This window comes from Labrus mixtus, chromosome 6, assembly GCF_963584025.1.
Source record: "Labrus mixtus chromosome 6, fLabMix1.1, whole genome shotgun sequence".
Classification (NCBI taxonomy): Eukaryota; Metazoa; Chordata; class Actinopteri; order Labriformes; family Labridae; genus Labrus; species Labrus mixtus.
In genome coordinates, this window is record NC_083617.1 from 30,125,559 (window position 1) to 30,140,452 (window position 14,894).

General features: G+C 40.4%; 1 protein-coding gene across 3 annotated transcripts; it reads left to right on the plus strand.

Annotated features, from left to right (window-relative positions):
- Positions 1–11,405, plus strand: LOC132975955 (zinc finger protein 135). 3 transcript variants are annotated; one of them, XM_061040864.1, is made up of 4 exons: positions 1–196; positions 413–456; positions 5,897–6,527; positions 7,647–11,405. In XM_061040864.1, the coding sequence occupies exons 3-4, from the start codon at positions 5,950–5,952 to the stop codon at positions 8,527–8,529; spliced, it is 1,461 nt and encodes a 486-aa protein (XP_060896847.1). In that variant the 5' UTR covers positions 1–196; positions 413–456; positions 5,897–5,949; the 3' UTR covers positions 8,530–11,405. The 3 variants fall into 3 exon arrangements, with proteins under 3 accessions (XP_060896847.1, XP_060896846.1, XP_060896845.1); XM_061040863.1 differs by lacking the exon at positions 413–456 and having other exon boundaries at positions 2–196; XM_061040862.1 differs by lacking the exons at positions 1–196; positions 413–456 and adding an exon at positions 3,411–3,574.
- Positions 11,406–14,894: the final 3,489 nt, after the last annotated feature.

Genomic DNA, 14,894 nt, shown 5'->3' on the forward strand with positions numbered 1-14,894 from the left:
GCCGCGGTTTGCCTTCCACCCTATGCTTCCACCCTTCCCGGTGACTTGCCGCTCCGTGCCGCTCCGCATCAGGGACGTCGCTGCAGCGGTTGCTAGCCGACAGGCTGCCGCTGCTCTCCGGCTGGGATGTGACTGAGGTGCAGCAGATAGAACCAGAACCGACTCCAGATCTCATCCATCTGTTCCGGATTGAAGCGTAAGTGTTTGCAGTGAACGGAATCTCCGTGACTGGAGCGAGATTAAAACGAGGCTGGTTGAATTGGCGGTCTGTGTGTGTGTGTGTGTGTGTGTGTGTGTGTGTGTGTGTGTGTGTGTGTGTGTGTGTGTGTGTGTGTGTGTGTGTGTGTGTGTGTGTGTGTGTGTGTGCGCGCGCGCGCGAACGCGAGCGTGCGCGTGTATGCGTGTGTGTTAGATGGAAATCGGCTGTGACTCGACATCCACCCAGAGTCAACGCAGGTATCCACCGAGAGTCTCATCGAGACCAATTTCAGGAAATACCGAAATCAAGTCGGAAAGGTTTATCACATAGCGCGCCGCTTCCAGGGAGAATGTCACTCAGTAGAAGGCCCGGATATCTACTGCTTCTCATCCTTGTGATCCTCTTCATCTATACTTTGATTTCTTCACATATTCATCCTCATCCCGTATTGTCTCCTCTGCATCCTAATCATCTTCTCCACCTTCTCTTCATCATCTCCCTGTCATCCTCTGCTCTTCATCCTCTCAGTCTTCTCATGTTCCTGTTTTTCTTTATCCTTTACTCCTCCTCTTCATCTTTTACACCTTCCATTCATATTATATTCCTTTGTGCTCTAAATTTCTTATTTTAATGTTTCCTGTTATTGTTTTATTTTGTTTTTCAATTAACAAGATCCACATGTTTAACAACAAACAGGCCTACTTTACTTTACTGCACATCAATTTAGGATACTGAATTAGGACCTTCTCAGTCAGAACTTTTATGTCTCAAAAATATTCCATGTCAGGGCTCCATTCAAACTTGAAGAAGATCTTTATATTTGGGACTTTTCCAAATGACTCCCCTCCCCTCTTCATGTCATTCACTCATACAATCACATTTTAAAACCTCAGTTTTTACTGGACATTTCTGTATAAATAATGAAGGTAACTACCTTAACGTTAGCCATCCATTGGTTTGTCAACTGCCCCTTTTAACACTCAAGTTGGGCATCTGGCTGCGGCCATGTTGGTTTTCTGGAACCAGAAGAGACCATCTTTGCAAGAGGGTGATGCTGGAGAGAAACGAAGGGTTAGCAAACACCATATTATCAAGTCTTTATGTGATGACATTGACATGCTCACAAGCGAGCTACAACAGAAACCTGCTAATAAATGTTCATTTGTAACAGCACAATTCTAGATTTCACTCACGGAAAAAGTTGATGCAGAGATTTTTTTGGTTGGTCTGTTGGTAGAATACACCTCAGCAATATTATCTGTCGATATCTGCCTATATAGAGAGAAATCCAGATTGTCTTAAAGGCAGCAGCAAAGCTCCTTGTTATCATGAAAGCTATATGCAGTGTTGCTCCCAACCATATATTGAATTATGCAGTTGAGCTTCCATCGTTAAAGCAATGCAATGTAGCTCCGAGCCATATATCCAGTTATGTAGTTTAGCTTCCAGTTATCAATTTACCAATGTAGTGTGGCCCCCAGCAGTTAATAGAGCTTTCTAGTTAGTCTACCAGCCATTAAAAAGATAATGCATTTGGACCCCTGCAATGAATACAACTATACAGTTTAGCTCCCACCAATTAGTAAAGCTTTGCCATCTGGATCTCAGGCACTCTCTCACACTCTGAAGATATACAGACTAGTTTACAGGCATTAACAAACCTATGTAGTTTGGTTCGTCTCCTTGTTTACCATATTCTATATCCTTGTAACATTACCAATATTCTTCAACCTTTGAACCCAGTATTCAAGTTTTTCACATTTCATCTTCTTCAGAAAGTGTATTCTCTAATTCTCATTTGTTATATTGAAATGATGAAAATGTCTCTGCACACCTTAATGTGTGACAGGTGCATCGGCAATGTCTACCCCATGAAGGTCATGCAGTTAGACTGAAACGTTGTATGATCAAATAAATATGTCAGCAAAAAGTGAGGCAGTGTGTGGGAGCCTTTCTGATTGTCTTTAATTTTAAAATGTTTTTTAAAAAAGTTATAACTTTTTATCAAAACATGACAGTGATCAATCAGAAACATGCACATTCTGCTCAGTTTCTGTGTTCCACCTGTGTACTTTATTTTGTTAATATACATTATTAATACTTAATACAATAATATGATTTAAATAAAATAATATATGAAAAAGGAAGACGTATTTATCTTCAGAAATAAATTAGACAGCAAGTTAATCACCATCATCGTTATCATCATCGTCATCACTGTTTTAGCAGGTGGAAACAGTGAAATTCTCACAGAAGTAATGACAGACATAAGACTGACGAGTGAGACATTTTTGAAGCTTTGTGGAATCAGGGAACTCTACAACTGGAACTGCAGCAGTTCTAGTATCTGTAGTGAGAACACAAGTTACTGTAGCTGTTATGGTATTAGTAGTAGCAGTAGTAGATTATTTTGTCATATAACTGATGATATCACTGTATTTAATTGTTCTTCTCAGGAGGATGAATCGATCCTCCCCTATCTTCTCTAATTCAAATAGATTTACTTTGAGCTCACAAAGACTTTTCTCTGACTTTAATGAGATGTACCTGAGACCTCTCTGTGACTCTACTGAGATATAACAGAGGACTTACTGAAACTTTGCTTGTACTTTAATGAAGCTTTAAGTGGGCATCAACCTGAAACTAGACCTAGGTGGAAACTACCCACTTTAGCAATTGTAGGGATAGGCTTGCTTTATTTTTGACCTTATGTCGTAGTATAGGGGGCCCCTTAGGATAGATAGATAGATAGATAGATAGATAGATAGATAGATAGATACTTTATTGATGCAGAGGGAAATTCAAAGCATCCAGTAGCTTGTTTGTAGTGTAGTAGTAGTAGTAGTTTGTAGTGTCACACACCAAAGACAAATGAATACCTGTTTGTTCCTGTATAACAACTTTGCTGTAGTTTGAAAATGATCACTTACACTGATTTAGAAATACAAGAGGCCAAATTTGCTATAAAGAGGCATGTTCTATAAGTGGTTGATTCGAACTCACCATACCATCACAGGCTCTTAGTCCATTAAAAAACTAGAATTTTAGTATTTTTAAGATTCAACATCATAATCTTACTTTTATGGTATCTTATTTTCATAGTTAAAATACATTGACCGTATTTACATAATATTTAACTTTGTGTTTAACATTAAAGCTTATTTTTGGTATGGTTTTCAGCCTTCCTTCATATAACTTAATTTTTTGTTATTTTATTTTATTTTGAAAGACTATCCACCGTTTTTCCGGTCTTCGCCACCATATAATCCTTTCCCACAATGCTTTGTTTCCACGTCCCCAGCTTCCTGTTTATTGTGACCGTCTCCACCGGTGAAATTCTAACGTTTACGCCGCTGTGCCCCCGCCGTAAGCTCGGTGAGTGACCAAATTTCCAAAACATATCCCTGCCAGTTATGGTTAACGTCGTTTATTACAACGTTTTGGCCTTTTATTTTGACAGTTAAGGTTCGGGGACAGTAAATCCCTCCTCTGCTTCCTCATCACTGACACTGAGCCCGGCCGATCCCGGAACTCCGCTCAAAAACTACACTGTTTAAATCCTTCTGCCTTAACGGCGAACACATTAAACATTAAAAACGGGTTCGGACATTTTACGAAACAAATCATCCTTGTTACAATTTCGGCTTCCATATAACCTTTACTAAGATCTTAATTTGAATAAAATATCATCTATTGTAATGGATGCCCTGCCAGCAACCGCCCTCCCCGGGATTTTAAGTGGGAAGTCAACTCGGCTCTAATGTGGACATCTGTCATTTATTTCGATATTCAATAAGGATCAAATGCATCTTGATCTATTTGATGCATAATAGTTTGAAGAGGAAAAGAAGAGTTTGCCGAAACACAAAGGTCTATGTGTTCTCCAGAGGGCTACCGGCGAGTAGGCAGTTATTTGAACGGAGTTCGGCGTGCTAGTCTGGCCGTGAAAAATAAATAATTTAAGCGCCTCAGTGCAGCTATATATTTTTTTGCTGTGGTAGTTCCAAGATGATTTTGTATTTCGAACCTTATTAAGCTTATATAATGGTCATGTAATTTCATGTTGATTGACAGCAGTTCAGAGGTCACCTGTCATTATTAGTTGCCATGACATCACTGAAAACAGACCTTTTAAGGGCGTGTCGACATCACTGTGGATCTATCACTCTTGAATCCGTATATTCGTGGTCCAAACATGTGTTCTCTCATGCAGCTCCTGTAGCTGAAGTCAGGGTACCATCCAAGGGGATTGTGTATTTATGAAAGGGATTTGGGTCTCAAATTGTCCTACTGTAAGGCTATCTTTCCAGTTTCTGAGTTATTAAAAGTACAGTTTCTCTTAAAAGTTTCATTTGACCCCTCAGGGTACCGGTTGAATGAGCAAGCGCCCCATGTTCAGAGGCCACAGACCTCAGTGTATATATATATATATACTGATTGCTGGTTTGATTCCTGGCCTCGGCCATTGGGTGCACATCTACCCCACTCCCTCTTCCCACATTTCTTGTCTATCTTCAGCTGTCACTGACAAATAATAATAATAATAAGAATGCCAATGAAATCTGAATCTGTGAAAAAAACCTTGTATTTGATCAGTTATAAATATTTTTTTTAATCTGCTATGCCATGAGTGTACATTTGGACCAAACAATAAAATCATAAAGTGTTTAATAGTTGCTTTGCATTCATCATTCTTTAAGTATGTGGATGATCTGCTGTGCGAAATTGAAGAATGGATTTGACCTAAAGCAGGTAGAGATGATGATAGAGAGATAAACTGTTCAAAGGGCAGATTTCTGCTTCTGGCATTGTTTTATGTCATTAAAAACAGTTAGAAACCAGCATATTTTATAAATTAAATCTTCCCTCTGTTCAGAATCCTTATATCTCTTTAAGAATATCATCAGGAAAATAATCAGTCAAAGGTTTGTACTTTATATAAACATAACCTCCTATGATGATGGTAGTGCGTGCAGCATCAGATATTCTACTGTTCCTGTTCAGGCATCAACATTTATAGTTTCAGAATCAAATGAAGTAGTTATTTTGAGAACACTGTAAATGGTAAATGAACTTGAGCTTGTAAAGCACTTTTCTAGTTTTCTAACTACTCAGTGCTTTTTACACCGCAGTTCACACCTACACAGTCACACCACATTCACACACTGATGGCAGAGGCTGCTGTGTAAAGTGTCCATCAATATTACCTCATTCATACACATTCACACACAGCTGACACAGCAGTGTGAGCAACTTGGGGTTCAGTGTCTTCAAGGTCACTTTGGCATGGAGCTGGGGATCGAACCCCCCCGATTCTACTGACTCTACCACTGATCCACAGCCGCCTCTGACACAACATGTTTACCCTATTTTCACGTTCCACCCTCTCTTCTTCAAAGTCTTAGTTGTCTTCTTTTTTTGTATTCCTCTTTTTTAAAAATCTTTTTTCCTCTTCTTGTTCTTATTATTCTTACAAGTTCTTTACTTTATTCTTTCTCTTCTATACATCTTCCCCTCCTTCTCTAATCTTTCTGGTTATTCTTCCACTTCTTGTTGTACTTATTTATATTCTTCTTATAAGTCCTCCCCTGTATTTTCTGCGTCTATATCTTAATTTTTCTTGTTCTTCTTTTTTCCTTCCTCTTTTTTTCTAATCGTTGTTCTTTCTCTTGTTTTCTTCTCTTATGTCCTCTTCAGGCCTGTAGCTGCTCCCCTGAATCTCCAGCCCCTCCACCCAGACTTGGTATAGGATGGAGGACTCTGAAACAGAGCTGGTGGTTTCGGAGTCGGACGCCCTGGGTGCAGACTTCATCACTGTGGAGTTGGACACCCAGCCCATTGAGTACGTGGTGAAGTGGGCTGAGGTCGGCTCCAAGTTCACCATCTCCTGTGTGAAGAAGGACTCTGATGATCCATCAGACCTGACTGCTGAACATCTTAAGATTGAGACGGATGAAGCCTTCTTCGCTCCATATGAGGAGGTGTACCCCTGTGAGGTGACAGAGCAGAGTGTGGAGATAAAGACAGACTCAGATGAAGATGAGGAGGACACCGAAGAGGAGCAGGAGGTGCTTGTGGAGGCGGGGAGCAGCCGGCTTGATGGCGAGTTGGACTCGGACCAGGCCGACTTTGAGCCGGATGAGCGACAGTACCGCTGCAGCTACTGTGGGAAGTGTTACAGTCACGCCTCGAGCCTGTACCGCCACCAGCAGACCCACACTGGGAAGAGCACTGGACCAGCGCCCCCTACCAAACGGGCACTAGAGCCGACACACCAGGATTCACGCTACACCTGTCCTCATTGTGGGATGAGCTTCAAAGGAAGCAGGTCTGTATTTACCAGTTTAGAGATATGAGTTAAAACTGAACAACTTCAGTCAGTCAGTGGTTTGTGTTTGTTTGACCAACAACCAAACCCTAAAATATTTCCTTTTATTTATTCAGATGATTATATGATCACATCAAGGGGTTTTCTCTGCCCATGTCATAGTTCTAGTGTTTAGAACAACTGGAACTGTTTATAGAGACTTTCCCAATGCACTTCCAGTTAGGGCTGGATGATTAATGTACAGTGGGGATTGTGATGAACTTACGTCAATAACAAGGATAAACCTGGACATTCTTACTTGATGTGGATAGATCTAACAGCCAATCACCAAGCAGAGACTGTGACAACTGCCACAGAAAGACACTGAATATGGTGAGGAATCTGTTGACAAAAATTCAATCAGTCGACATACATTTACGTAACTGGCAGCTCCACTAGCAGCCCCTCACCGACACCCTGTTTCTATTGAGGAAATATCAAATATCTTCAGTGAAGAGTAAATGCTGGGAGAGGAGAGTTGGGGTTGACATGCTGCAAATTTTCAGGGTAGGACCCGATATTAAATTTGAATATCAAGAAGACAATCTCTTGATTTTCTTTTTACTAATGAGTTGCGATCAACATTGTTTCTTTGTCTTCAGGTTAATGATGCAAAAACTGTTTTATCAGAGAAAAAAAAAAAAAAAGTAAACTATTATGCTTCTAAAAGTTAAAATATTGGTGATAGAGTTCTGAAAATATTTTACAAATCATTCTGCCGGTTTGTGGTGAATTATCAAATCATTTGGTGATGTTTGATGAAACATTTTGTAAAACAGCTGTGCATACTGTACTGATGACAGCAGAATACTGCATGTCACTGTTTGACATATCTGAACACCATTTGGAAAACTTGTGGCAAAAGAAGGTTTTTTTGGGGGGGGGGGGGGGGGGGGGGGGGGGAGTCAGCTGTCCAAAGTTTTGAATTTGGACTGCAGTACCCATTTTAAAAGCTAGGTGTCAGAATTACATATTTAAGGTTTGAATAATAAGCTTTTCAAAGGCCATCTTTTCCTGTTTTTCTTGATCACTGTGTCATGAAGGTACATTTTTATTTGTTGTGTTTTGGTGTTCCATCAGGATGTTGGGGAGTCACCTGCGACTGCATGGGAAGCGGCGGATCCACCCCTGCAACATCTGCGGAAAGGAGTTTAACCACAGCTCAAGCTTGTCACGCCACCGCCTCATCCACAAGAAAGGAAAAGGCCTCCCCAAGGATGTCTCCATTGGGCCCAACATGGCCTCACTGCGCCACTCTATGAAAGCTGGGGCCAGGAAGACCAAGAGGCAGCATCAGAGGCAGCAGCATGTGGCGACCGCCATCATCCAGAGTCAGGGCGGAGATAAGTTCTACGCTTGCCCCCAGTGTGACATGAGCTTCAGAACATCCACGCAGCTGTCCAAACACCAGGTGACCCACGTTAAGGAGCTGCTGGACAACTACACGCCTGGCAAGGAGAACCTTGGTGAGAGCTCTTCCGACCTCAAGATCCGCCTCAAGCTCTGCTCCCGCGACAAGCCCAACTTCTACACCCTCTGCAAGAAGAATCGTCGCCGTCGGGGGGGCAGGGCGAGCAAACGGGGCCCTGCCATCTCTGAGGGGGAGGAGAGGGTTGTAGGAGGAGGTGGAACAGGTCGCCACTGCTGCAGCCAGTGCGGGAAGCGGTTCAGCCACGCCTCCAGCCTGGCGCGACATCATCAGACCCACAGGGTGGATGGCATTGGAGGGGGGAAGCTGCAGCAGCACCACAAACAGCTTCAAGTCAAGTCTGGGCTTCCCACTGCCAAGACTAAGACCTACACCTGTGCCGCCTGCAACAAGACCTTCATGCACTCATCCAGCTTCTCCCGCCACAAGAAGGCTCATCTGGAGGAAGAGCAGAGGGCTCGGGCTGCGGCTGTAAAGCGCCGGAAGAGAGTGGTCTTAGACGAGACTGCTCCGCTGGAGTCCGACTCTGAGTGACATCACCTGGTTCTGGACAGGGATTGGCCCTGTTCTGGACCATTTCTGGTTTGTTCTGAATCAGCACTGACTGGTTCTGGACTCGTTTGGGAGCAGTTCTGGTAGAGTTTAAGTTTGAAAAGGTTCTGGGCAAGTTCTCCACCAGTTTTGGACCAGTTTGGAATAGATTCTGGGATGCTCATGGCAGTTTGTTTAGCTAGGTTTCTGTGACTGGAACTGGTTGATTCTTCGCTTGTGTAGATATCAGCAGGACATCCATATATGGTCATATGGCGAAGGGATCTCCATATAAGGTCATATTCATACAAGGCCATTACTGACCATTCAATAATTGCTCTAAAGGATGGGCTCGATTTAAAGTGTTAACCCCCTGCCCTGCCCTGCCCTGCCCTGCCGCCCCCCCCCATGACTTTTAGGTTGCACACAGACCTGTTTGCTTTCATTCTTCCCTCTCTACACTCCATTTCCCATCAGCCAGCATGGGGGAGAGCTCGGAGCTTCTGTGTATCAGAGTCAACCTTTTATCCACCTGCAATCAGGTCCGTGACATGTTAATCTGGTTGCTGACAGTCAGAAGTCAGCACAAAGAGCATTATGGGAAATGAAGTCTCCACAAAAATAACAACAGTAAAACCTGTAGATTGCGTTTCGAGTAGAAGTGATTGAGACTGAGGAAAGTCAGTTTGAATTTTCCAAGATGTTTATTAGCAACAAAACTGCAGAAAGCTCCAAACTAATGTTCAAAGCTTATCACCATCGTAGAATGATGACCAAACAAGCCCTTAAAGAGAAAAACATCAGATGCCTCAAAGCATTCAAATCAAAGTGTTGCTCTCTCTATGGAGCTTAGTGTTTCACAGTACAGTCTCTCACTACAATAAATGTGTCATCTTACAGAGAAGACACCAATAAATCTGATAACTGTCAGAATTAAGATATGTATCTTATCTGGAAAATAACACCTCATCATCGTTTAAGGTTTAATTTGTTGGTCTAAAACTTCAAGATTACGATCACCAAATAAAAAAAAAGTTGATTTTGATTTATTCTGCATTACTTAGCTGATTCCATGTAATCAAATAGAACTGCTGGTAATGTTTAATTTGTCTTTATTTTTTCATCCCAAAACCAACATCCATTTAATTGACTGAAAAATATTAAAATAATCTAAGATTGATGGATTAGCCAAATTGTTTCAGAGACATTTACAGGAGATGGACTAATCAATCTGACCCTCAGACCCTCCCATATTTTTCTGCATCGATAGTAATTCTAAAAAATATAAATAATAATTTAAAAAGTTGGAGACACCTTTGTTGTTAGTAAACGTCTGTACTGGTCTGATCTGGTTCACGACCAATTCTTCTCAGACTAGAGACGCCTCTGCTGGTCTTCATGTATGTGACTTCCCCAGTTCCTTTGTGGCTTTTTTTAATAGAGTGATTTTGATTGGCTAAAGTTCTTTCTGATGCACTGTTCTGATTGGTTAAAAATTTAATAGTTTTGATATTTTGTAAGGTTGAAAATGTGAAATGGAAGCGGACGAGCTGATTGGTTTGACCTGGCGTTTCTACACATTAACATTTGCATGAAGACTATAACCTGCAGCTAGTCAGCCATATTTATAGTTTTTCCAGCTGTTTGGTTGATGACTGATCTGCAGCGTTTGACGTTTGGATTTGTCACGTACCAACAGATGGTTTTGTGGAGGTCAAAGAGAAACTGCACTTCTTATTTATGAATTTGGAACAATGTTGTAATATATAAATATAAATAGTATTTAAATGTGATTGACCAGTTAAATAAAGAAAACAAGAGAGCACCTAGTCAGGCTTAGCTGTCCTCGATATCGTAGCAGCACCACCACCAATACCTTTATCGTTCAACATCCTCATTGTCAACAACGCTTCATTATGTCACAAACATCACACGATGTGACAGCTCTTTTGCTGTCAAGCTTTTTTGTTGTTGTTGCACTTACTCAAACTAAAAAAACATCTTAACAAAAATTAAAATTAAACCATCTGTTCTTACAAAGTAGACTCTTTTGGGTGGGGTGGGGTGGTTTGGCTAAATTATTTAGACATTTCTTATTATCGACAATAATAATAATTTATTGAATTCTAAGAGTTGATGAAAAAACAACAAGCGGTTTCCAAAAACTGAAAGTGAGATGTGACACATTTTGTAGATTAAAAACAAATCTGGACTCGTCAGGCATCCCGCTGGACCAACATGGACACTTCAAAAACGTTATCTCTATCAGCTGTTTGACAAGTTTGCAGGCACAAACACTCAAAAGTTGTTTCTAAAATGTTAAATTTGTGATATATTTGCCCTTAGGCAACATGACAGTAAAAGTCTGGATCTGTGATGGGAACTGAAGGATCAATCCTGTGACTTGGACCAGCTTTATTTCCTCACAGTTGGAACAGAATCAGCCAAAATACGACCCCTCACGTTTTTTTCCTGCTTGTCAAAATGTCTTAACAGCAGCAACGCTTTGAGTTTGTGAATAACATTTTACTGTGTGAATTGGATTTGACTTAATTTAATGTTACCTATTTATAAGTGTGTGTCCGCACTATGAACCTCCTGAAAAAATGAGAAACAAGTCCCTCCTCGTCCCTCCTGCTCTTCATCCTTCCGGTTTGTGTTCTCTCAGTTTTGGGCCTTAAAGATGCTGTTCTCCTCTTTTTGTCCACAGTTATCTTTTTTGATCCACGTTGTGTTGCTTTGTTTTCTGTTTGGTTTGTGGTTCCCGCAAAGCTTCACCCCCAGATAGAAAGTTGTTCGTCATTGTATTGTGTTTGCCAATAGAATAAATCCAGTGGACATGTATTGTCTTGCGTTTTGTAATAAACCTTTCAAAGAAGTTTCCTGTGTGTCAGTGAAGTTTGAATGTGTCGATGGCAGGAGAGGACATCAAACCTTTTTCTAACAAGATTTTTTTTTTACCATTACAAAGTTTCTTTAGTCTGCTTTGTGACAATGTAATGAGTGTTGCCTTCTCCAGAGTAGAGGCTTCTTTATTATCACCCCGGTGTGTATCCATACATCCCTCACTGTGTTTGTTGCAGCTGATCATCATGAACACCAGAGGGAAGCAGACAACAAGAGGAGGATGAAGGTGAAACAAACCCCTTCGGTCAGAGTGAGTAGTACAACACTGTTCATAAAATTACACACAGCCCAGACTACCATGAGTCCTTTCTGAATAAAATACACCTCATTGAAATATGCTTTATTGTCAGTTTTCATGTGCAGAATCACAGTGAAAACTAAAAGAGACAGTGTCTGTGTGCGTTTGAATCTGATGGAAAGCTTTTTAACACTGCAGATGTATCCAAACTACTGACATCATACCACAAACAATGTCTGCTCACATGAATTCTTACTGTTAACAGGATTTAGCTCATGTTTTAATAAATATTAACAATACATCTATTTTATAACACACTTTACATTTGAACAAAAATCTCAAAGTTCTACAATTACAATAAAACGTTTTTAGTCTTCCCTCAGTTAGACAGATGTAAGGACAGGCAGGCAGACAGTTAGTGTGAAATTGGGTTGTCACAGAAGCAATAACAAATATATATATGTTATTCTTATGGTGAGAGAAGCTGGATTTGTGCATGAAGGTCTCCATCACTTTTAGCCATGGTTTACTGGTATCTGTTTTTGTTCCTAAAAAATCTATTTTCCACTGGAATTCTCTCCCCAGATTTGCATTTGTGAATTCATGAAAGTAGTGAGGACATATTTACCCAGACATCAATGAGAGAAGTTTCTTTTCTTTTCTTTTTTTTTTACTAAGGGGTTAAAACTTTGGTCCAATATCCAACACAATATGTGGGTCATTCTCATGAAACCATTAAAGTACCATGGCAGTAATGATTCTAAATATAAAACTTGAAATTTAGTTATATACCTTAATATTATAATAAAGACAACAATATTCTCTACCTTGCACAAAGAGTAATTTCAACATAAGAATTAATTATTTTTGTTTTTAATTGCATTTTCTGCAATTACCGCAACTCATCCAGCTCTGACTGAATGTTTTTTGTAATTTAAACAGAGAAAAATTAAAATATTCTAAAAGAAAATAATGTAATCTATACTAGATGTTTTCAAATGGCAGAAAATGTATAAACTGAATGTATAATAATGATGGAAAAATTATGGAAAATTTAAGTGTCCCTGACTGATGTTCTTGTACTCTGCAACATTTTTGAGACTGTCAGAAATGTCAGATCTGAAATTCTCTGTAGACCTCTGGATGGCCCTTGAGAGGCTGATTTAAACCCAGACACAGACAACAACTCATGGGCACATGGGTTGTTTTTTTAATGGAACTTTATTTCTGTTCGTCTGTTTCTTTCCTTTAACCTGAATAATATCTCAGCCATGAACTCACTGTGGTAGGAAGGAATTTTTTTATGTGAGCTACCGTCTGCATTACAGTGAATTATAGAGTTTTTTCTTCATACACAAATGTTTGTTGTTCTTCAGATCACAGATAAGAAAACACTGAATGTTAAAGTGGAAGAAAGTTCAAACCACTGTTACCGCTTCCTGTTAGTGCAGAGCTGCTATTGAACGTGCTTTTGTAGTTGAGATAGTCAGGTCAACATACGCTCTGTAGAGGATCAGAGAGAGACAATACAGACCGTACAGGGTGAACACTCAGGAGGCTGCAGGTTAGACCGATGGACAGATACAAAAAGAACAAAAGATACGTTTGCATTATAGAGGAACAGATAAGCTAAACTCTTTTTTTTTCTTTCACTCAAATCTGAACTTCACTCTAAATATAGTTTTTGAAACGTGGTTCAGGAACATAGAGCATGCCTCAAACACAACCCATTTCCTTTTCATACGTATGTAAGCATGCCTTAATCACTCCTATTCCTCTGATGCTGATTTCCCCCCCCCCCCCCCAAACTCCTCTGTGTTTCTTCACTTCTCTCTTTGTCTAAATAGAGGAACCACAGGTGTCCAAACAGACAGAACTGAGGAGACGGCCCCCCCACCCAGAGTCTCCACCCATCTGGTTTTTCTCACGTTGTACCTAAATCAGCTGACACAAGTCCATCGTCCTTCAATTCACCTCCTGACCCTTACATACATCCATTCATCCATCTACATTTACCCCCTCCCACATCTCTTACCTCCATCTCTCCACCCTAACCTTCACCCCTTCATCTATCCACCCTCAATCGTCCCATCATCCAACTTCACTTATTACTTCTATCTCTGGCCTGCGTAGTTCAATAAACTGTTCTAAATCAATATCTTTCTTCAACATTGGTCTTTGTTAGTGAATCACCCTGTTATATATATCCAAAAATGTGAGATCGGTATGACAGGTATGAAACACCTGCAGCCATCAGGAGCAGGAAGAAGTGCAGCACTACTGCAGGAACATTCATCAAAACCTTTGTTCTTCCACAGTCACAGTATCATACTTAGTGAGATCATCAGTGGCCCTCCTGTGGTCATTTGATAAAAGTCTACTGCTGCGGACTTTTCTCAGAGTATTTACACGTGTTACAATTGTTTGCATGTTATCCCTCAAATGAGAAAAGCAGCCTGTTAAATGAAGTTGATAAATGTGGAGTAGATAGAGAGCAGATTGTCTACTTTTAATGTGAACAGCTGTTTGAATGGTTTTCTTAAAATAGCTTTTCATTCATATTTACACTGAGAGCAGTTTGAGTCTCTTCTCATGTCAACTTGAGCATGATGTGATATCTTTCTGGGACATTCTGCTGCTGTGTTTGCTTGTTAAATGTGCTCCATATATTGGTCTGGGGCTATATTGCTGACACCCCCCCCCACACACACACACACACGCACACACACGCACACACACACGCACACACACGCACACACACGCACACATGCACACCACACATCTTTTTAAACTGGCATATTCAGTCTGATCATTCTCCATCCGGTCTCATAACTCCTTTACATCCTGAACATTTGTGTTTTTTGAATGTTCATTTTATGGTTGTGTTTTTACTTTGTTGTTTTTATCTCTGCTTTGTAAGGTGACCTTGAGAGTTTTGAAAGGCGCCTTGAAATAAAATGTATTATTATTATTACCCACCTCCTGAAGTCTACTGGCCAAACCAAACCCCTGAACTATGATTGTCTATATGCCTTTTGCCAGTGACAGAACTATTTGAGGCTAGCTTTTTTAGGCCTACATTGTGGCACATTTATTTGAGCTAGTAGCCTTCTACAAATTGTGACTTTGGACGAACACTTTCTATTTGAATTGTTGAAGAATTTAGCTTCCAGGATGTATATGTTGCACTCTGTTTTGTTACTTTTTCAAGTTAAAAATATAC